Source organism: Sebastes umbrosus, chromosome 5 (assembly GCF_015220745.1).
Source record: "Sebastes umbrosus isolate fSebUmb1 chromosome 5, fSebUmb1.pri, whole genome shotgun sequence".
Classification (NCBI taxonomy): Eukaryota; Metazoa; Chordata; class Actinopteri; order Perciformes; family Sebastidae; genus Sebastes; species Sebastes umbrosus.
Genome location: NC_051273.1, coordinates 17,070,052 through 17,090,803, shown reverse-complemented (window position 1 = coordinate 17,090,803; position 20,752 = coordinate 17,070,052). Strand labels below are relative to the sequence as shown.

The following is a 20,752-nucleotide window of genomic DNA, read 5'->3' as shown; positions in this document are numbered from 1 at the left end:
CTTTCCGTTACAGGGACACGATTTGTTGTGAACACTTTCTGGAACTTTTTTTCTAAGTCAAACTCTCAAATTGGATATTTATAAATGTTTTTTTACAATGTGCCATTAAGATTTTTCATACGTAACTTTGAAGACATCAGTGGTAATGTGTACATTTTTTGTAAATATTTGTGAAATACTACTGTACAATGGAATAAATGTAAGTTTTAAACAATCTGTTTCTGTCAGAATAAAATAGTCAATCTTCATCCGTCCATCACACACAAATTTGCAAGATAAATATTGTCATTCTGTTTGTGATCAGTGTTAAACCTGCAGTAGGCAGAATATTTATGGCATCATTGGGCAAAAATTCCATAATAACATTTCAGCATATTGTAATTCAAGTGTTCTGAGAGAAAACTAGACTTTTGCACCTCCAAGTCGCTCTGTTTTCAGGCGTTAAAAAAAATCTAGCTCGTGATGGGAGACTTTGGCCAATCACAGGTCATAGAGTCAGAGAGAGCGTTCCTATTGGCTGTTCTACAAATACAGATGTGTGTGCACGTCCCTTCAGATGGTGAAAGCCCGATTCAATGGCGGAATATCCTTGCTATTCCAGCGTTGGCAACAACTGCAGAGCAACCCAAAAAAGGAAGACGGACTTATCAGAAAGAGTCGATCAATATTGGCGAAGCGTTTCAGTGATTTAGAGAATATGTTTATTAGTTTAGCCTTCTGCTTACCGCTGCGGCTAGCGCAGTGAGCTAGCCTCATGACTACGGTAGCCATGGCAGTAGTTCGGGGAAAGCATATTTTTATCTCTGTCTCTCTGATAGTTTAGCCTTCTGCGTGAGCTCACCGTGGATGTATATCGAGAAAGGACCTCACAGCTTCGGCGCAGCCATGATGGCAACTGTATGAAGCGCGTGCTCACCTGGTGGGACGGGCTTAGTACAGAGAGAGGAGAGCTGCAGGATGTTGTCTTTTTGTCCACTTGGGAGCAGCGGAAACAAGCTGTAAACACAATACTGCCATGTTCTCCCCTAATAAAGTTGACAAGGCAAACTGTTAGCTAACAGGTTACACAACATTAACATTCATTTGAAGACTATAAGTCCAAAATTCACTCTGCTTTTAGCTCTGTTTTGGTCTCCATCAACTCCTGAGGGAAATGCTAAATGCTCCAACCTATATATTCAACAGCTATGTTCCAACTGTTTAGTTAAATAAGCTAAATAAAGAAGCAGCAAAGAGTCCTCTGAATTCCCCTCATACGTAGCCTACTGCTTATGTAATTTTTCAATAATTTAATTCAATAACAGTATAGTATGTTATATTACTGTGTGTAAACATTTAAGAAAGGTACTCTTGATTTTTAGACTTTGGTGTCAGTAAAGCTTGGTGTAGCTGTCTGACATTATTAACATTTTCACACACTTGCAACTAATTTTCTATATACTGTAGGTACAAAATGTTAAATGATCTGATAGCCTACATGCATTATTTATCACCAGTTATTCAGTGTGAAAACTAAGATACGGTTTTATTGGTTTATTCTTTACAAGTGTGCGTGCAGCATTTCCTTTGTTTTAGTCCATGTCAGATAATAACCCAGTGAGCAGTCCACTAATACGCTGCGTTAATAGGATTGAGAGGAACATTTAGTCCCCTGGGGCTTCATTCACATGCATGTTCAGTCACAGTCAGGTCGGTAAGCCAGAGGGACAGACATGAAGGACCCGCAGCTCCCAGGTAAGTTCATCTGCTTCTTATATATATATGCTTTTCTAATATTTCTGTCTCTGCACATTTGTAGAAAGTATTGCATTGTTTAAAATGTGGGTACCACTTTCTAATAAGACACTCTTCATATGGGGTTTATAATATGTAATGCATGGCTTCATTGATGGCTAATAAATGATTTAGTCATGCTTTATAGATCATTTATAGACCATCAAAAAGAATAAAGGGGTTACGAAGTCATGAATAAACCCTTTGCATGTGTTTTATCCTGCATGAAACAAGCTTTGTCTCTTTAGTTCTTAAATTCATCAATAAGATGGATAATTGTAAACCCTGTATTAATTACTTTTTTAAAAATATAATTTCAGACTTGGTGGCATATTAGAAGGTGAAAACCCATATTGGCATTACTTTGTGGTTTACCAGTAATTTGCTGCATTGTTACCAATATAAAGGATAAACACCAGTCAAAGGTATTCTTCATAACTTGGCAACCCAAAACTATTTCCTATTAATGTTTTCTAACCAATCTGTAAGGCATAAAATGTGTATTAACAATCACTAAAGTAAGTACATACTTACTACTTATAGTCCCTTTCACAAAAGAGGTGCCTTATTAGCCTTATTATTATTATTTTAGCCCATTTAAACTGTAAAATGGCTGTGTGGCTACTGAATATACATCCATGTTTAACCCTAAATTTTTTTAATTTTGGAAAGCCAATTTTATTTAGATATTCAGCGTAATTCACTGCATTTAAATTCATTCAAAGCACACAGCAACAACTAACATTTACAGAATATAATACAATACAAGAAAGTGCAGCAGTGACAGAAGAAAAGTGAAAAACGTTTAGTTTGAAATGATTCAGTTGTCTAAATTTATCCATTTCAAACCGACTAGACCCACTAATACTGTTTCTAAGGAAGCCAGTAATCCTTTCCACTTTAAGCCTACCATGGGGCTAAATTTAGCCCACAATGACCAGGAGTCACACAGTATTATTACTGTTGATTTACAGAAGTTTAGTGTCAGTTTTTCATTGTTAATAACCATTGGCTGCTTAATTTACAGCACAGTAACACGCTCTTCACATGTGCTGTCATTTGAAGACGTTATATTTGCTCTATGAGACCACACGCACACTCAGAGCTGAAGCACTGACGGATGAAATCTGACATTTGACCCTGTTGCTCATTGCTCTTTGTGTAATGCTAAAACCTTAATCCACAGTTTCCTGTGAAAACAAAAGAAACGGGATAAAAGCTTACATAAAAATAAAGTCAAAATACTGTCCTGTTCGGGGAAACGTGAATACTTTAGCCCGTTTTTAAAAGAAATGTGCTGAGACTTGATAACTGTGTGCAACGGATAAGAACTCGTGTTCCCAGAACAGAAGAAAAACAGGAAAGGTCGCCACATCCTGTTTTTGTCCATCATTAAGAAAATGAAAGTAAACATGGTTAAATTGATGATATCAGCATCATCGTCTGCACCTCTAAAGCTGATAAGTCATAAACAGTGAACAGCTCCCCTTGCATCCTGAGAATAGATTTAATGTCTGTACGTTAGAAACAAATATTAAAACTAATATTAAACCTTGTTGTGAAAGAGGGCAGATGTTTTACCACATAAGTTGACATGGAGGTTAATCTCATTACCGATGTTCTCTACACGTAACATCCACACATTGAACTCTGTAAGACTTCACTGGTCCAGTACAAAAATAACTCCTAAGAGTCAGTGAGAGTGAGAGCTATTTCCTCCAACGAAAGTAGTGATAGCTCTGCCTCATACTGAATAAAAATGATTCAGTTATATTATTGATTTTTAAAATTGTTATGTGGAACAGGGTCCAATGCTCCTTTCACACAGTTGTGCTGACTTATTGTTTACATGCATCTGCAAAGATTTGGTTTCTAAATTGTCTTGAATTTATTTTCTAGCCATTAAAGCGCGCCTGTGGCCAAAGCAGAAAGAGAGCCAAAAATCCAAACCGTCATCTCTGGTGGCGGAAAAGACGACCAAGAAGCCCCCGGCTTCTGCCGCCGTATGTGCCATCCCACAGCTGACTGAAGCAGAGAGAATGAGGCAGACGCCGTTCGAGAGGGTTGTCTACGACATGGCCCACAACGAGAGGATCGTCAACGACTTGATGCTCGGTCGAAGGGTCGGCTTCTACGAGCTGCGTGGAGAGATTGGGCAGGGGAACTTCTCTACGGTCAAGTTGGGCATCCACGCCTTAACGAAAGGTCAGGAATCATGTTATGTCATCAGTTATTTATGTGGTTTTATCCCATTTATTCATTGTTTTTCTTTTAAAGAGGACCTATTAAGTGCTTTTTCCCTTTCCTCCGACCTTGATTGTAGTTTCCGTGCATGTAAAAGGTCTGCAAAGTTACAAAACCCGAAAGGATTTACTCTCCCCCACAGAAAAACTGCACGGCTTGCTTGAAGTCCTGTTTTCTTATGGCATCCAGTTGAATCCTCACTCAACCTTGACAAACGATAACACTGTTTTCTGTGTAAAGACTTGACAACAGTTGCTTATGCTGTTATAGAAATGCATGCTAAACACAACAGTAAAAAAGAAATCCAGGAAAATTGTAGAAATAAAAAAGATGGGCAAGAAAAGAACTAAATGTTTTACCAGTTTTTGTCTCTGTAAATATGGATCAATATCACTTAGACGATTGTGGTCTTTTTGAAAGTACACTGCAAAGAGTTTCCTTCAGAAGAGACCGGGATCAGGACTGTAATCAAAAGCGGTCGTGTCTTGTGGGTAACGTGCAAATTGTGAAACTTTCTTTTTACTAGTCTCATATATCAATATTATATCGCTATTGTTATATGAGACTAAATATCGTCTTAAATTTTGGATATCGTTACATGGCATAAGTGTTGTCTTTTTCTGGTTTTAAAGGCTGCATTACAGTAAAGTGATGTAATTTTCTGAACATACCAGACTGTTCTAGCTGTTCTATTATTTGCCTTTTCCCACTTATTCATTACATCCACATTACTGATGATTATTTATCAAAAATCTCATTGTGTGAATATTTTGTGAAAGCACCAATAGTCAACCCTACAACATCGTCACAATATCCATATCAAGGTATTTAATCGTGATATTTGATTTCCTCCATATCGCAGAGGCTTACCTTCTAGACACAACCATCAAAAGGGTTCAAGAAAAGCAACCATTTTATTTTGCGTTTGTATTTTGTAGGGTGCCTGTTAATTAATTTTTGAATCTAAAGATATTTCATCTTTTTCTCCAACAGGAAGCACATTCCCTCCTGTCCTGTGGGCAGCCACACTTTAGCCTTTTCTGTTATGTACACAGTTTGACGTTGTACATGAATAATATTAGTAGACTGATCCCCTGGATAAGCCTTTCTGATCACCCCAGATCTTTCCCGACCGCTGCAGTGCATTTATTTTCTGTTGAAATGCCTTCATAAAACACTTGTGTATGTGTGCAGGTTGAGCAGTTCGGGGGGGTTCTTGATTCTTAGCCCCATTTTTGTCATACCTTAAAATAATGCTGCAAAAATCCAATTAAATTAGATGCCAAAAATACATTCCTTCACCTCATGTGCATGTAACAATCTCATGTGTTTAAACCTCTTAAGTATGTCTGTCCTGATTTTGACCTGCCGCCTTGTTAGACCCTCTCTAAACCCATCACCGACTTCTAATCCTCCCCTCGTCTTCTGTCTCAGAGAGAGTCGCCATCAAAATCATGGACAAGATGCGTCTGGACGAGAAGAGCCAGCCGATGATGTCGTCAGAGATCAGCTGCATGGAGAAGCTGTGCCATCCCAACATAGTGCGACTGTACGAGGTGATGGAGACCAGCAGGAAGATGTATCTGGTGATAGAGTACGGCAGCAGTGGAGACCTGTTCTCCAGAATCACCACCAGGGGGAAGCTCAACGACCTGGAAACCAAGCTGGTCTTTGCACAAGTCGTCTCTGCTGTTAAACACATGGTGGGTCTCACAGTAATCATTATCCACTACACAATCTGTGCCTCACATCCATGGATGTTTGAGGTATTCGTGATTCATATGACTGAGTCATTCAAAGTGAATAAGAGCTGAATTTGAGATGATGTTGAATGGTTTTAAAGGCTCAATCTGTAAATGTTTTACCACAGCCAGAATTTGAAGTTTATTTACATGCATTTTTAGATGTTTTTTGGGGCTATTTTTGCCTTTATTTTCATAGTGTCCAGTTGAGCGGTGACAGGAAATGAGGAGAGATGACATGCAACAAATGTTTCTCAGTCAGCCTCAAACCCGGGTGATCAGCATCTTAAACCCCTACAGGCCACCAGAATGACCCATAATTGAGGAATTTTATTTCAGAATGAAAATCTTGAATCTGGTTTTGTCTCAGATTATAAGATAACTGCTGCAAGTAAACATTTTACAACATTGGAAAACATAACCAAACTAAGATTCAGCTGTTGTCTAGTGTTAATAATAATGATAATCCAACCTGGTCTCATGGGAAGGCATATAAATGGCACGACTTAACAACATTCTGCGTGGCATTAGGGCGCTTCTTTTGGCTTTTCGCGTGTCATTTGTACGCCACGCAAAATAACTACGGAAACGTCTGCAGTTAGGTTTAGGCAACAAAACCACTTAGTTAGGATTAGAAAAAACGTCATGGTCGGACTTAAAATAAGTACGTAAACTAAGTAAAATACGCATAGAAACAACGTAACCTAAGTACAGAAAACGAACATCACAAACATCACTAAAAAGACGTGACAAAAGTCACTAAGGTATCTTGCAAAACAAAACACCAGTCTCGAGCACCGGTCTCCTGGCAACAACACTGTCCTGTGTTTGTTGGACCCGTACCTCCATAAACGGTGTTTCTCGCTTTTTATTTTACGTCACTAGCTCTGAGCGTAGCACATTTAGGCAGTCAGTACAGGTACAGACTACATAACGTACACATGATACGCGAAAAGCAAGAAAGGTATTCTTATTGCACGCTAAATGCCTTGCACGTTATCATGGCATTCATATTCCTTTTCCTGCGAACGGGCTGGATGATCAGTGTTGGAAGAAGCACACAGATACTCTACTTCAGTAAAAATACCAGTACAACAATGTGAAATCTTATATAAAAGTACAGAAGTAATTTCTGAAAATTGTACTTGAATTATCAAAAGTAAATCTACCCGTGCTGCAGAAAAATGAGAGATATGTTAGTGTTATACAGTGTGTGACATTATTAGATTGTTAATACGAAGTGGAGCTAGTTTTAACTAATTCATATACTGGTAGTTTAGTCCAGTGGTTCCCAGCTTCAGGATCCCTCTAAAGAGTCACAACATAAATCTGAGGAGCCATGAGATGATTAATGGGGTGAGAAAGGAGAAAAGTTTTCTTGTTCTTTTTGCTTTTATTGGGAAATGTGTGAATAATTTTGGCTCTTTGAGCTGAGAACTATTTAGGTGAAACCATCTGGGAAGTTTAGAGGGGAAATTTTTCTTTGGTGGAACTGCTGACAACTCATAATATCTGAAACGTGGCAATGGGCCCCAACTATGTTTTATATGTTATGTTAATATGTATTTTTATTTAAAATCTTAATTTGAAAATAATTAGTAACTATAACTGTATAACTGGAGTTAAAAAGTACAACAATTCCCTCAGAAATGTAGTGAAGTAGAAGTATAAAAGCACGGTCACACATGCACAAAATGAATATTCTCCTCCTGTTCACTTCCATTCAATGCGAGTGAAGGGGACATTTGCTTCCGGTTGGGTAGCAAATTGGCATTTGGGTAGAGTCCAACTTTGGTGAACCTTCAGTTTGAGAATCGACTCAGCAGGTACCTTAGTACATAACTTGAGTAAATGTACTTATTTTCCACCACTGACTTATAATAATAATAACAAAAACAATTGAGATTGTTATCACTTTCTTTCCCTAAAAACACATTTAAAATGTCAGAACCCCCTACTGAGAATATGTCCCTTTCTTTTTTGCTGGTATTTCAGCATGACATCAACGTCGTCCACAGAGACCTGAAGGCGGAGAACATCTTCTACACCACCAGCTACTGCATCAAAGTCGGTGATTTTGGCTTCAGCACAGAGAGCGGCCCTAATGACCTCCTCACCAACTTCTGTGGCTCGCCACCGTACGCCGCTCCTGAACTGTTTAAGGATAAAGGTTACATCGGACGCTATTCAGACACCTGGGCTTTAGGTATTCTCTTGTACTTCATGGTGACGGCCACTATGCCCTTTCACGGGGAAAAAATGGGGAAGCTGAAGCGCTGCATCCTCCAGGGGGCCTACAGCATCCCTGATTATGTGCCCGATGAATGCCAGCTGGTCATTAAGAGCATGCTGCGTCCGGTGCCTGTTGATCGCCCGTCTCTTGCACATATTTTAAACAGCGCTTGGCTGAAGGGGATCGAGTGCCCTCGTCCGTATGTCTTGTTGCCCCTGTCGCCGGCACACTTTGCCCAGGACAAACAGGCTCTGTGTGTGGAGGAGCAGGAGGTGAAGAGTTTGCTGTCAGATCTGGGTATTGTGGCAATCCATTTCCAAAACAACCCCTGCTTAAACTGTAGAAGCCCGTTGACAGGGACCTACCGGATCCTTCTCCATCGGGTCCAGAAGAGGAGGTCAGTGGAGGCTGTGGGTTATTCAGCGCTTCACCCTGATGAGTACGGAGGTCCGAATACGTGGACTGTAGCACCTGTGGACAAACACAATCCCTCGCATGTCTGTGCTGTACTTTAAGGAGAAATAACTGGACTAGTTGTGGCACTTTATCACACGCACACGCACTCATGTGGTTGCAGACACTCATTTCAGGTCCTTAATCGGTGAAGCGTTATGTTACATGTTGAGTAACACTCAAGTTGTGTTGTGCAATACTGGACCGAAAAGACGAGTTGAGGTTGGAGTCGGTGGGTTTTTCTGTCCCACAGTAAGTCAATTATAGCTTACGGATGAGGCACATCTCTTAAGTAATTTGCTATGGCTTTGTGTTCTGTTTACATCACCAACAAAAGCTTACTGACGCACATCATTCTTCAATCGCTGTATGGCTATCAGCATCTTCCAATCCCTCTTAGTCAGAGCATAAATCTACCGAAGTAATCCAAGGCTACAGGTAATCCTAATAAGATAAAACACTGAGAACATGCTTGGGTCACAGAAATTAAATCTGAGACTGTGGAAAAATATCTTGGGGGGGAAAAATTACATTAGGCATGGAACCAAAAGCCTTAATTTAATATAGGTATTTATTCAATTTTTCTTGGTAAATATTTCCATTTTATGATTGTCACAAAAAGTGTGGACCGCGTAGATTGTTCTACATTTTGCACAATTTTAATCCCATTTTGTTAATATCTATGTTGAAGGTACAGTGTGTAGGATTTGATTGCAGATTGCAACCAACTGAGTACCGCTCCGCTCACTACAGTGGCCTTTGGTCAAGCTAACGTAAAACACAAAAGGTTCTAGCTAGAGCCAGTGTTTGGTTTGTCCTTTCTGGGCTACTGTAGAAACATGGCGGCGCAACATGGCAGACTCCGTGAAGAGGACTTGCTCCCTATGTAGATATAAACAGCTCATTCTAAGGTAACGAAAACGCAACGATTCTTAGTTTCAGGTGATTAAACAGTTATGGTTAGTTATGAAAAAGATCCCCTGAAATGTCACACACTGTTCCTTTTAAAGGTGCTATATTTGATATCCAGAGCATTAATATAGCAGCAAACAACTATTTGCTATGTATAGATATAGAAGAGTAATGTCTACCTGAGCAGAGAATGAAGTCTCTCTGTCTGTGTGTGTTGTAATCCAAATTTCTCTGTGTTTTGTTTACGTTACCGGGCCGGCGTGTGTGCATGTGAGTCCCTCTATTGCACTCATACAGCGGTTACAGCTGATAATGCCGTCCCGACCGACAGCGTTGTTGTGGAAGCGTAGCACCCACCCTCCGGTTCCCCCCTCAGGTTAACACTGTTAGCACCGTTAGCTGTGAGCCACCGGCTCAGCCGTCAACCTTTTAAGTATTGTGCTAATGTTTGCTTACGTTTTAAGACAAACACTTTCATAACTGTTTCATGGATACCGGCCTGAACTTCATGCTACTCTGTACAGTATTAATAATTATTGCAATGAGTAAGGCCAAATTCATTAATCAGAATTAAAGTATTTTCGAACCATGATTGTCAACACTTTCCTCTCAAATCTCTCCTTCTTTCTTCTTCTTCTTCTTTATGATATTATTGTCTTTTTCAGCTGCATGCAAGACTCCAGCCAAGAATTCAACCGTTTACAAAGAGATTTCCACTGGGATCATGAACGATTCCATGCTTCCATATAAGCCCTGACGTAAAAAAAACAAATAACGACCTTTGAGCCAGTTTTTAAGAACGGATTTTGGAGCCATCTCACGCACTTTCGGTAAAAGAGCTGATAGTAAAATGTGATGCATTTGTGAATTCTAGAGGATTGTGAAACATCAAACTGTGAGTTATTTTGAAACTGACACTTTAACTCCAGTGCTTACTCCACAAAATGGTTCTTCACTTCCACTTAACCTTTCACTTGTGAATTCCCGTCAAGGTTACAACAGTCTCTGTGAACCAGGCATCACTCTTTGCCGATTACCGTCACCTCGCAATTTAGGGCCAATTTGGCCAACGTCTGCAGGCACCTGTTGTATTTCTGATTAGTGATTGACATTAAGATAATAGTTATATTGTGAAATAAAGTGTTGAACCCGCAGCGTTTTCACACAGGAATGTGTTCACATTGTGTGGGCAGGAACAGACACAGATAAATTATCAAAGCCCCTTATGAGCGCCAAGGAGGAGTCTGGACATGCTGTTTATTTAGGAAACCGGTTCTTGCTCAATATCCATGTGGAAAAAACTGTTATCATTTATGATCAGGACCATCGGCATCATCTTTAAACTGATTAAGGATGTAGTGAATAGGGTTGTGACAGTGAAATGAAAGTTAAACAAGCAACAGTATCTTGTCTGTTATCTCCTGTTGTCTCGTGCTTCAAACCAAATATGAAAAGGAAGCTGATGCATGAGCTGAACTGAGGCATCGAGCGACTTTAACTTGTTTTTTAAACCCAAGTAAATAATTTACTTTGAGGTGATCAAAGGTGGGCGAGCATGACATGTTGATCCGGTTCATTAAACATAGATAGAAGCTAGCTAAATACATAAAGCCTGCAACCAAAACAGAACAGATTTTACAGTCCTTCAGTCAAATCAGATAATAATACAGCTCATTTTAACGTCATTCAGATGTTTCTATTTATTGGGGAAGAATCACTTTTTAATATGTTTAAAATCTGATGCTTATTGTATCTTAGCAACTCATATAAATGCCACAAAAGATATTAAATCATGTAATGATTTGACACAATACTTCCTTTGTTCCAGTCACAAACACCTGCTTTATTAAAATTAAAAAGCGATGAGTGAAATTAACCATAAAAACTATTATCTTCTCTTATCTGCTTCTCACGTTTGTATAAACTATGTTCTCTCTGTGTGTTTACCTTTCCTTCCCCTCTGGGATTACCATGGGGAGCCAACATATTAACCCCAAAAGCAACTCAGCATTTGTTTGTAATTGCATTTGGCAGCTGAAAGAGCAGCCTTGAGCTCTGGATGAATGACAAATCTATTCAGTGCATAAAAACACGGTTGAGGTGGTTGCGAAAGAGTATCCTCTTTACCTTATATAGACAATTTCCTTTTCAACTGCAGGAGAGGACAATATGACTGGGAGGCTGATTTAAAGAAAAATGCAAACATGAAAGTGATTGGAGGTCTCTGACAATGGATTGCATTATATAGTACATGTGTTTATATCATTGTGTCCACCCTGTACGATAGTTTATGGACTGCTTGACCCCGAGTAGAAGTGGATGAATGCTGCTGCAAACAGTTTCACTTCTACCCAAAACCATGTGTCGATTTTAGTCAGCAGGAACAGAACTTCTAACTTTCGTCTTTTGTTATGTGTCATCATGGCAAAATGTGCTCCTGGAGACGCCTACTGTCGCGGGAACGACCACACAAGTGGTTTTGAGTACTTTGCCAGGTGTTTATATGTCTGTCTGTCTGTCTGTCTCTGGACACATTTTGTGACTGCGATAGCGTCGCAACCGTGCAAGATGCATTCATGGAACTTGACAAGTGTGTAGTTGAGATCAAAATGAATGCCGAGTTTGGAGATGGACGTGGTCCAAGCAAGGGCGCCGGAAGTAGGGGGTGCCGTTTGGTAAGTGCCCCTCAGCATCAGAAACCGACGCACAGTATGCGAATAATTTGGTTTTCAACTAACTCTAATGTAAACACACTCACGCCGTTATTCGACGGTCGGAGCAAGTGATTTAGTGTTAATAGCGTGAGAGTCCGATCAGGGCGGGAGTGTCAGAGGGGTGATGGAAAGGTCAAACGAACCCAAGACTTTCAACCAGGAGATGGGTGTTTGTGTTTCGTGTGAAACTAAAAGTAACGTTGACTTATTTTGTCATGCCAGACTTTAGTCACGTGACTCGTCGGTATCGCCAGTCCTGTGAGTCCCGTGAGTCGCTAGTCAGTGAAGTTAATGTAAACCACGACCATTTCCTAACCCTAACTAAGTGGTTGTGTTGCCTAAACCGAACTTCCTGTGAAGACGGAAAATTATTTTGAAAGGACACTATGCATGTAACAAGCCTATATTGACACGTAGTCCCCGGTCCGTCCAAAAGTAAAGCAAGAGGGTTACCCCGTGTGTTGGTCTCCGATGCCAAGGGGCACTGACCAAACGGCTATATTTGACAAGTTGGAAGTGAGAATGTGTTGGGTAGGAAGTGGGAAGGGGGCCACTGGCCTGAACTACCACAGAAGAGGTTTTGAGTACTTTGCCAGGTGTTTATTTTTCCTGTCTGTCTGTGGACAGATTTTATCAATGCAATAGTGTCACAATCGTGCAGGATGCAGTCACAAAACTTTACAGATGTGTAGCTGAGATTAAAATGAAGGTCGAGTTCATAGTTAGGTGCGGTTCGAGACAGGGCGCCAGAAGTAGGGGGGTAAGAAGTGGGGAAGGGGCCACTGGCCCTCACTTCATGTCCCTGGCCCGATTTGGCGTCGCGGCTGGTGTGTTCCCATAGCAACATAGTCTCTCTAGTTTACATTTATCAATGCATGACCAGTTGCTTTATTCTATAATGTTTGCAATCAGTAACTGGTGATGTTAAAAGCTACTCTGTACTGTAGGCTATGTCTAATGTTTGAGAGACGGGCAAGAAACGAAGCGTAAATTTCTTCAAATAGGGCACAACCGGAGCAAGATCCAACACGTCTCTCACTTACCAGCAACTTCAGGTGACGTCTTGATTCAAAGTCATATAAAAAAGTCATAGAAGGACAGAAACAGCTTCAGGGCTTCAGTCAGCGACAGTCCTCATTAACTATTTTCCCACCAACGATCTGATCCTGAACCCAAAAGAGGGTCAACTGTGGCACTCTGGTTACTGATTAGTGCTTTGTTAATGCTTCACGGTGTGAAAAACAAGGACAACCATCAACACCTGCACTTTATGTTGTCACTCACAGTCTGGTTTCTTGTTTTGTACCGTGAGTACTGTATGAGAGACCTGAACTTGATTACCGTCGTATCCACTGATTCATTTGGATGAATGAAGCGGAACTGAGTCTCATAGTCAACATGTTATCTGCAGGATTTAAGCCTGCTAAACAAAATATTATCTGATCTACGGTTACAATTTAAGATAATAAACTGTGGAGTGAGTGTTGCGAAGGAAATTAGTCACATCCGGCCAGAATACTCCAACAAAAGAGACCCCCACATCAAAAATAAGTGAGTTTCTAAATGATTCGATGGACACAGTGCACACAATCTGGAGACTTTACTCTCCTTAAACATCTTTTCTTTGTAATTAAAGAAAACTGAATCAGGTCTGACCAATATTTGAGAGGTTTCTAAATCTTAAATTCAGTACCAAATTGTGATGGTATATCTTGCTGTGTCCTAAATCTATCCTACATAGTCATTCTATGCAGGGTTGGAGCGTTTTCACACAGTAAAAGTGAAGAAATAAAGTGGACTCAAAAAGTCAACATGCTTGACTTCCCACAATGCAGTGCACAAAGCACATGGAGAAGCTGCTCACAGCTGGAGGACATTAAAAGTAATGACAGATAGATGGTGGTAAAACGGCTCCAGAAAAATACCTCAGAAAACAAACAAGAACTATTACATCTTTGTAAAAACATGTTGATGTCTGTTTGTGAAGTTTAATTGGCAGAATCTTCAGTTGCAGTTTGACTTGTGTAATCGGATGTCTTGTGATTTCCTGTAAGCACGAAATGGTAAAGTATGTTGATTTTTGTTGTACACTAACTGCAGAAACAGTACAGACAATATCACATATTGTATGAAATTAGGATGCAGTATGGACTTGGAACACAGCTTAAGTTTTGTGCATTTTTGCTTTTTTATTGATAGTATATAGTGGAGAAATAAACAGGAAACATAGACCGAGAGATAAGTGGATGACGTGCAGCAAAGGCCCCCAGCTGGATTCGCACCAGTGGCATTGTGGTTTAGATGGTACGTGTCTTTGCCCCGAAGCCACCATGATGATGATGTTTGAAGACATTTCACAATCCATCTAGTTCTGAAAAATGAGCGGCATCTTGGGTGAGCGGTGAAATATTTTCCCAGGCTTAACCACAAATCCAGTTTCTTTCAACTTCTAGAAAAGGCTGGATTACCAGCTGGGGAAAATGGCCAACTGCCCAGGAACCTGCGTGTCAGCTGATTATTGGTAATATGATTACATACTCAATATCAACTGGGTCCTGTCTTAGTATGTAATCTTGTGTTGTTTTCTTATTGAGAAGCACCCATGTCAAAATCTGGCTTGAACACTTTTATTATTTTAGTTTATATTGTACTTTCGTGGTGCATTTTCCAAAGCTGTTTCATCAAATTACTACAGACTAACTGATAGACAGAGAACCTGAGCCAGGTAATATTCCAGTGGAGGAGTACTGGTTGGTTTCTTGGGGCAAAATATAATGAAGCTGCCATCTATTCACCCCGATATCACACCAAAGCGTGTAATAAACTGTCCACCAGAGGATAGCATGTCAGTGTCAAGTTTTGCCTCGCAGAGACGTGAATATTACACACCTGTATTAACTTGTAGTAGCCTACCAGCAGGAGGCAACAAAGCCACTATTTTAGGTTCAGGCAACAAAACCTCAAAGTTAGATTAAGGGAAAACATCACGGTTGGGCTTAAAATAAGTCCGCAAACTAAGTAAAACACGTGACACCTGTATTCACGTCTAGGCGACACAAAACGTGACTCTGACGCGCATTCTTCCAGTGGATAGGCGGGTCTATTACACACTTTGCCGCGAAACTGGGCTGATCTATTAGTGTGCTGTGTGCACTGTGGTCCAACAGAAGCCTCATAATGACTTTATGTAAACTTTTAAATGTTTACATTAAATGTAAAGTGTGGATTTTGTCCCACATCACTTACGTTGGAAGTGCATTATGAACTTCACAACCGGTATAAACAAGAGGAATGATTGCAGCACGCAAAACCAGTTTCAATGTACATATGGGAATCTGAGTGGTGTTTAAAGACAGACTTGAAAAATTGTTAAATAATCCTTTAATCTTGCCTCGTTGGACCTGATGGCTGAGAATCATGGAAGATCTTTAACTTTCAAGTCAATGCTTTACCATTGTTATCATGAAGCTGATGAAAACCAGCTTTGCAGACCAACTGTTTTAAAGTGTTGACGGATGGCTCATGTAGTCAATTACTGGCTCAAGTTGAAGCCAAATGGAGACTTTGCGGGAGATTATTAGAGCAATTCTAAACCTGCTTTGTATCAATTGAAAATGTCAACAGGAAGGAGTGGTGCAACCATGGCATCACCCAATTAGGGCAGGATTGATGTAAAACAGCTTAGAGTAGTGTCCTGATTCATCATTATAGAAAACCAGAGTCTGGTTTGTATTCCCTCTTTATTTGATACAGAAAGACAAAGACAAAGTACATTTATAATGATGATACAAAAATATGGAAATCTGTTATATGAAAAACTTTCAGCGTATCCCACAAGTGGTTTTTACCAACATGTTCTCATCCCATCTCATCACATACAGATGCTTTGTCAGGACCCCTTGGCATCGCTTTCTAAGGCCGTGGTTCCCAAACTTCTTCATGTCAAGGACCCCTAAACTGACACTAATTAGACCCCCAATTTGATAATATGTTGTAATAGGAAAGCCCTGTGTTTGTTGGATTCATCCACCTCCCGTCCCACTTGCCCTATGTGTCACTCTTTAAGCTACGTCACTACACTCCCTGACCGCTTTCTCTGAGCATTTAATATTGCCGCGGATGGGTTTACATTGTAGTTACTTGAAAGCCCGGTGCGTCTCATACAGAAGCTACAGAGTGCCTTGTGCGTCGCTATCACACGCAGAGGGCCGTGACAAAGCATCTGTATTTGACGCCCTGGGAGTGAGAACGGCCTTTTTTTAATATATACATCACACACACTTCTACAGATGCGTACCAACACACTCTTGCAAATACATTTCTAAGCTGCCAAACAGTGGCTCATTCCTAGCAGGTGCTACATTATCACAAAGAAGTGAACAGAATCATAGCAGTGGCTCATATAAAAGGATTTTACTATATTGGCAATAACATTGAGGATATATTCATGTTATAGTGAACTGTGTACATTTACATTCTCTGTCAGCACAGGAAATACCTACTGAAACATAATCCATGTGGTTAAAGGTGATATATGATGCCTGGCAGGGAGGTGAAACATCTGCTCTCCTCTCTCCCATTCGTCTCTCCTTTAAGTGGTCTGCAGGGACAAAAGTTTTACAATGAAGACAGTTACTGAGTTCCTCTGCATGTCTTTAAAGTATGTCATTGTGAGAGTGTGTTGTGTATGTTTTTTACCTTCTTATTTCTCGCATCCACAGCCCTCATCAGATCCTGGACCCAGATGTGTTCTTGGTTGGCACAGCGAGTATGTTGTTTTGTATGTGACGGCTTCCTCTTTATCAAAAACCTGCACATATCAGTATTATTGTTTATTATTATCAAGCTTACTGCACACATTTTATAAGTAATCAAATACACCAGTTATTTAAAAGTGCTGCTCTGAGCTTGGACCAGTCTCATCCTTAGTAAGCAGGGTGTTTCTTTTTCCAGTAGTCTTTGCCAATTCATTATGGTGCCAATGAGGGAAAACAAAAGGCTCGCTAAGGGCCAACAATGAAGGACATACAATGTGTTACTCACACAATAGCAGGGAGGTTGCATTGGCCATCTGTTTTTTGCTCAATGTAACTTTCTACGTTTGCCTTCACTTTTGCGTGCATCCTAGGAACGTAGCCGAGGCAGCAGTTACCAAATGAGCCTGCAGAAAGAGATAAAGTAATGGAGGGGTAAGAGAGAGATATACCGCCTCACTTGAAAATGTCACTCAAAAAGTGAAGCAATCACTTGATTTGTACTCCAGTTAGGATCCAAAGAGGAAACAATATAGCTCAGTTTAAACATTGTTTTTTTTTTTTTATATGCATATGTCTGTCAAAGTGAGCACTATTTATTCTTGATATTATCAAATATTTGTAATTTCTATATATACAGGACAAACATAATCATGAGTCTCACAAATCACTAAATCAATATGAAATTATTATATTTGCATCAAAGAAATCCACAAAAAGCAAAGATGTGGGGCTAAACCAACAGCACCTCGGAAATTCCTGTCTACCCGTCTGCAAGTGCCAGAGGTTTAAGGAACTGCGTGTTCAGCATTAACAGTTAACAAAAGTGAAAGATGTTTATTGTTAAATGTTTATTTGTGTATGTGTGTTATCTTACTAACAAACACACACAGCAACTCAGGGAGGCATATACATCCTAAAGTTAAATAATAAATAGTATATTTACAGGCTAATTTCACTATTAAATCTGACTACTTGTTGGCTAATAGATACTACTACTATATAATAATAATAATAATAATAATAATAATAATAATAATAATAATGGTAATAATAATAATAATAAATAAAAATAATAATAATAATAAAAATAAAAATAAAAATAATAATTATTAATAATAATAATAATAAAAATAAAAATAATAATAATTATTATTATTAATAATAATAATAATAATAATAATAATAATAATAATAATAATAATAATCAATAATAATAAAAAATATATATTTATTTCATTTAGCCCTTTAAGACACTTTACATGGTTAAAACAACAAAAGAAACAGTAAAAGCAGAAGAAAATTACAAATGAAGGATTCAGTAGTATTTTTTTTTAAATTTCTGACAGCATGCGGAGATATTTCTTATTCCTTCACACTGGGAAATACAATTTAAAGAAAATGAAAATCATGAAATATATAAACCTTTTTGGTGACTTTATTTTCGCTCTGCAGGGAGTTAAGCCTCGTAATCTCTTAGTATTTGTAAAATCCTGGCTACAGCCCTGCTCACTGTAAATAGTCACTTACTACCTATCTGGGTTTTTAATTTGTCATTTTTGGAAACAGAACTTGTTTCTGAAACAAAGCCTAATTGTGTTTTTTTTTTGGACATGCAGTAATTGCCTAAATAGTTTAATAGGTGTATTTCTTCTTTACCTTACTTTTTAATGGAAAATGGCAAGGATTTAGTTTTTCATAGCGTGCTCTCTACCTCAATTTGTAATGCCCTAAATGATTGGCTGTAATGATGCACCCTACAGTGATCACCTAAAAACTACAAATCAGCTATAGGACTGTTGAAAAAGGAATGAGGAATGACAAATTCAATTTTCAGTTTTACTCCAATGTCTACACAACATGTCCCCAATCCAAACATTCCCCTCTTGGGCTGTATTTTGCTGAGGGGGAACATGTTCATGAAAATCCACTGTTTTACTTAATTAAAGTAATATATGTTGCTTTTCTATTTTTCAGACCCCTCAAAAGATTACCACATCAAAGCGGTCTATAATAGCAAGCCCAGACAGATTACAATTTGCTGTAAATGGTTTTAGCAGAATAATTCACCTCTTTGAAAGAGAGGATTTAGAAACAAACTAAAGGAATGTGGATTATGAAATACAGCTGCAGCCAGAATTCAACCAAATTTGGTGAAAGCGAGACTCCACATATTCCCCAAAGTCATATACAGAACTGTTTTTAGGTTTTAGCTTATAGTGTAGAATTCTGGAACATTTACTTGCACAATATATAAAAAAGCACAGTTATATCTGCAAACTAATCACAATTTGCTATTATAATAGCATAGTTCAGGTGTGAATGAAACCTGTTCTGTTCCACTCACCTTGTGCAAGATTCAGGTTCATGCAGCTGAAGACCATAAGAAAGAAAAGAGCTTGGAACTTCATGGTTGTTCTTGTTGTCTGGATCGCTGCAAAGACACAAAGACATTAAATCACAGCAGCAGAGCAAACTGGGAGCAGAGCCTCCCACCCTTCCTTTGCCTTGAACATTTTGGCCGTAGATTTAATGTTTTCCATCACAAACCCCCCCCATCTGCGTTCTTGTGAAAGAGAAAGGTTATCTCTTTGACCCCTGATTAAAAGTGTTTAAATCCATGTCTGGTATCCAGCTGTGTGCAGCTGTTTCATCTCAAGTGCACTGAGTGTTGTTTTGCAGGAACCAAGTGAGTTTGAGATAAAGTATGTCTGGATTCCCTCTCTGCAGTCATCTTATTAAACTCATCACTTTGAACACATAACAACATGTTTACAGAATCAAAATCCCAAAAGCACCAACACAAGACTGTTTCACAAGCATGCAGAGAAACGTACCTGCTCACATTCAGTATTTCACAAGATGTCCTGGGATGAAACCCTTTAGTCCAGTGCAGCTCGTGGTGGCTCTGTTCTCTAATATAGTGCACACATGAAATCTGCCCTCCCTCCTTCACCACACCTCCTCTGACATGTCAACAACACTCAAGTTTTACAAACGCTCAGTACAAGTGAAATTTGATCACTGAATCCCACAAGGCCAGCCCCCACACACACAAAATTGCACCATACTGAGGAGGTTATATAATCCCAAAAAGTTTCGGTTCTCATCGCTTTGTTCTCACATTCAGACACATTGGTAGTAATCGATATATATGCTAATTCAGTGGTTGCCAAACCTTTTCTGCAGGGCCCCCCTTTTGTAGCAAAAAAATATATTCAAACCCCCCGCCAGGCCAGTGCAGAACAATGCATCATTAATATTTAGCCCCGCTGCGCCCCCTTTTATAACTCTGGGCCCCCCTTAGGGGACATACTAGCTCATCGCCAAACTTGTGCTAAATTTTGTCAAGGAAAAACTGGCATGGCCATTTATTTTCAAAGGGCTCCCTTGACCTTTGACCTCAAGATATGTGAATGAAAATGGGTTCTATGGGTACCCACGAGTCTCCCCTTTACAGACATTCCCATTTTATGATGATCACATGCAGTTTGGGGCAAGTCATAGTCAAGTCAGCACACCGACACACTGACAGCTGTTGTTGCCTGTTGGGCTGCAGTTTGCCATGTTATGATTTGAGCATATTTTCAATGCTAAATGCCTTACCTGTGAGGGTTTCTGGACAATATTTGTCATTGTTTTGTGTTGTTAATTGATTTCCAAAAATAAATATAGACATACATTTGCATAAAGCAGCATATTTGCCCACTCCCATGTTGATAAGAGTATTAAATACTTGACAAATCTCCCTTTAAGGAACATTTTGAACAGATAAAAAATGCGCGATTAATCATGGACAATCATGCGATTAATCGTGATTAAATATACTGTATATACTGTATATAGTAGTTAGGGTATTGTTGTGTTATGGTCTTGTCTCACTGAGGGACATGAGAATAACACTGCAATTGAGATAACAGGAAATTA

General features: G+C 39.3%; 3 protein-coding genes across 10 annotated transcripts in view; 2 read left to right on the top strand and 1 right to left on the bottom strand.

Moving 5' to 3' along the window:
- The window catches only part of pole4 (polymerase (DNA-directed), epsilon 4, accessory subunit), a 3,230-nt gene extending 3,014 nt beyond the window's left edge, over window positions 1-216 (top strand). The window contains exon 4 of the mRNA XM_037768917.1: window positions 1-216. This exon is cut by the window's left edge and continues 62 nt beyond it. The gene's annotated coding sequence lies outside the window, so the exon portion shown is untranslated.
- A 446-nt stretch (window positions 217-662) lies between these two features.
- On the top strand, window positions 663-8,996 carry LOC119488646 (serine/threonine-protein kinase NIM1). Its single transcript, XM_037770468.1, has 4 exons — window positions 663-1,734; window positions 3,673-3,978; window positions 5,452-5,720; window positions 7,755-8,996. Exons 1-4 carry the CDS (start codon window positions 1,713-1,715, stop codon window positions 8,505-8,507), a joined length of 1,350 nt encoding a protein of 449 aa, XP_037626396.1. The 5' UTR covers window positions 663-1,712; the 3' UTR covers window positions 8,508-8,996.
- Window positions 8,997-15,792: 6,796 nt separating this feature from the next.
- ccl25b (chemokine (C-C motif) ligand 25b) lies at window positions 15,793-19,799 on the bottom strand. 8 transcript variants are annotated; one of them, XM_037770469.1, is made up of 5 exons: window positions 19,663-19,799; window positions 19,155-19,259; window positions 17,115-17,232; window positions 16,770-16,881; window positions 15,793-16,671 (listed from the first exon to the last, which is right to left on the bottom strand). In XM_037770469.1, exons 2-5 carry the CDS (start codon window positions 19,234-19,236, stop codon window positions 16,663-16,665), a joined length of 321 nt encoding a protein of 106 aa, XP_037626397.1. In that variant the 5' UTR covers window positions 19,237-19,259; window positions 19,663-19,799; the 3' UTR covers window positions 15,793-16,662. The 8 variants fall into 8 exon arrangements, with proteins under 8 accessions (XP_037626397.1, XP_037626401.1, XP_037626399.1 ...); XM_037770473.1 differs by having other exon boundaries at window positions 19,173-19,259; window positions 19,663-19,792; XM_037770471.1 differs by having other exon boundaries at window positions 19,671-19,789.
- Between the last annotated feature and the right edge of the window lie 953 nt (window positions 19,800-20,752).

Excerpts from the sequence above, each read along its gene's own strand:
- LOC119488646 (XM_037770468.1), top strand. The coding sequence starts at position 1,713 with ATGAAGGACCCGCAGCTCCCAG. Across the intron at positions 1,735-3,672 it reads GAAGGACCCGCAGCTCCCAG|CCATTAAAGCGCGCCTGTGG; the intron begins GTAAGTTCATCT and ends TTTATTTTCTAG. Across the intron at positions 3,979-5,451 it reads CATCCACGCCTTAACGAAAG|AGAGAGTCGCCATCAAAATC; the intron begins GTCAGGAATCAT and ends CTTCTGTCTCAG.
- ccl25b (XM_037770469.1), bottom strand. The coding sequence starts at position 19,236 with ATGAAGTTCCAAGCTCTTTTCTTTCTTATGGTCTTCAGCTGCATGAAC. Across the intron at positions 17,233-19,154 it reads AGGTGAGTGGAACAGAACAG|GCTCATTTGGTAACTGCTGC; the intron begins GTTTCATTCACA and ends CTCTTTCTGCAG. Across the intron at positions 16,882-17,114 it reads TGCAACCTCCCTGCTATTGT|GTTTTTGATAAAGAGGAAGC; the intron begins GTGAGTAACACA and ends TGATATGTGCAG.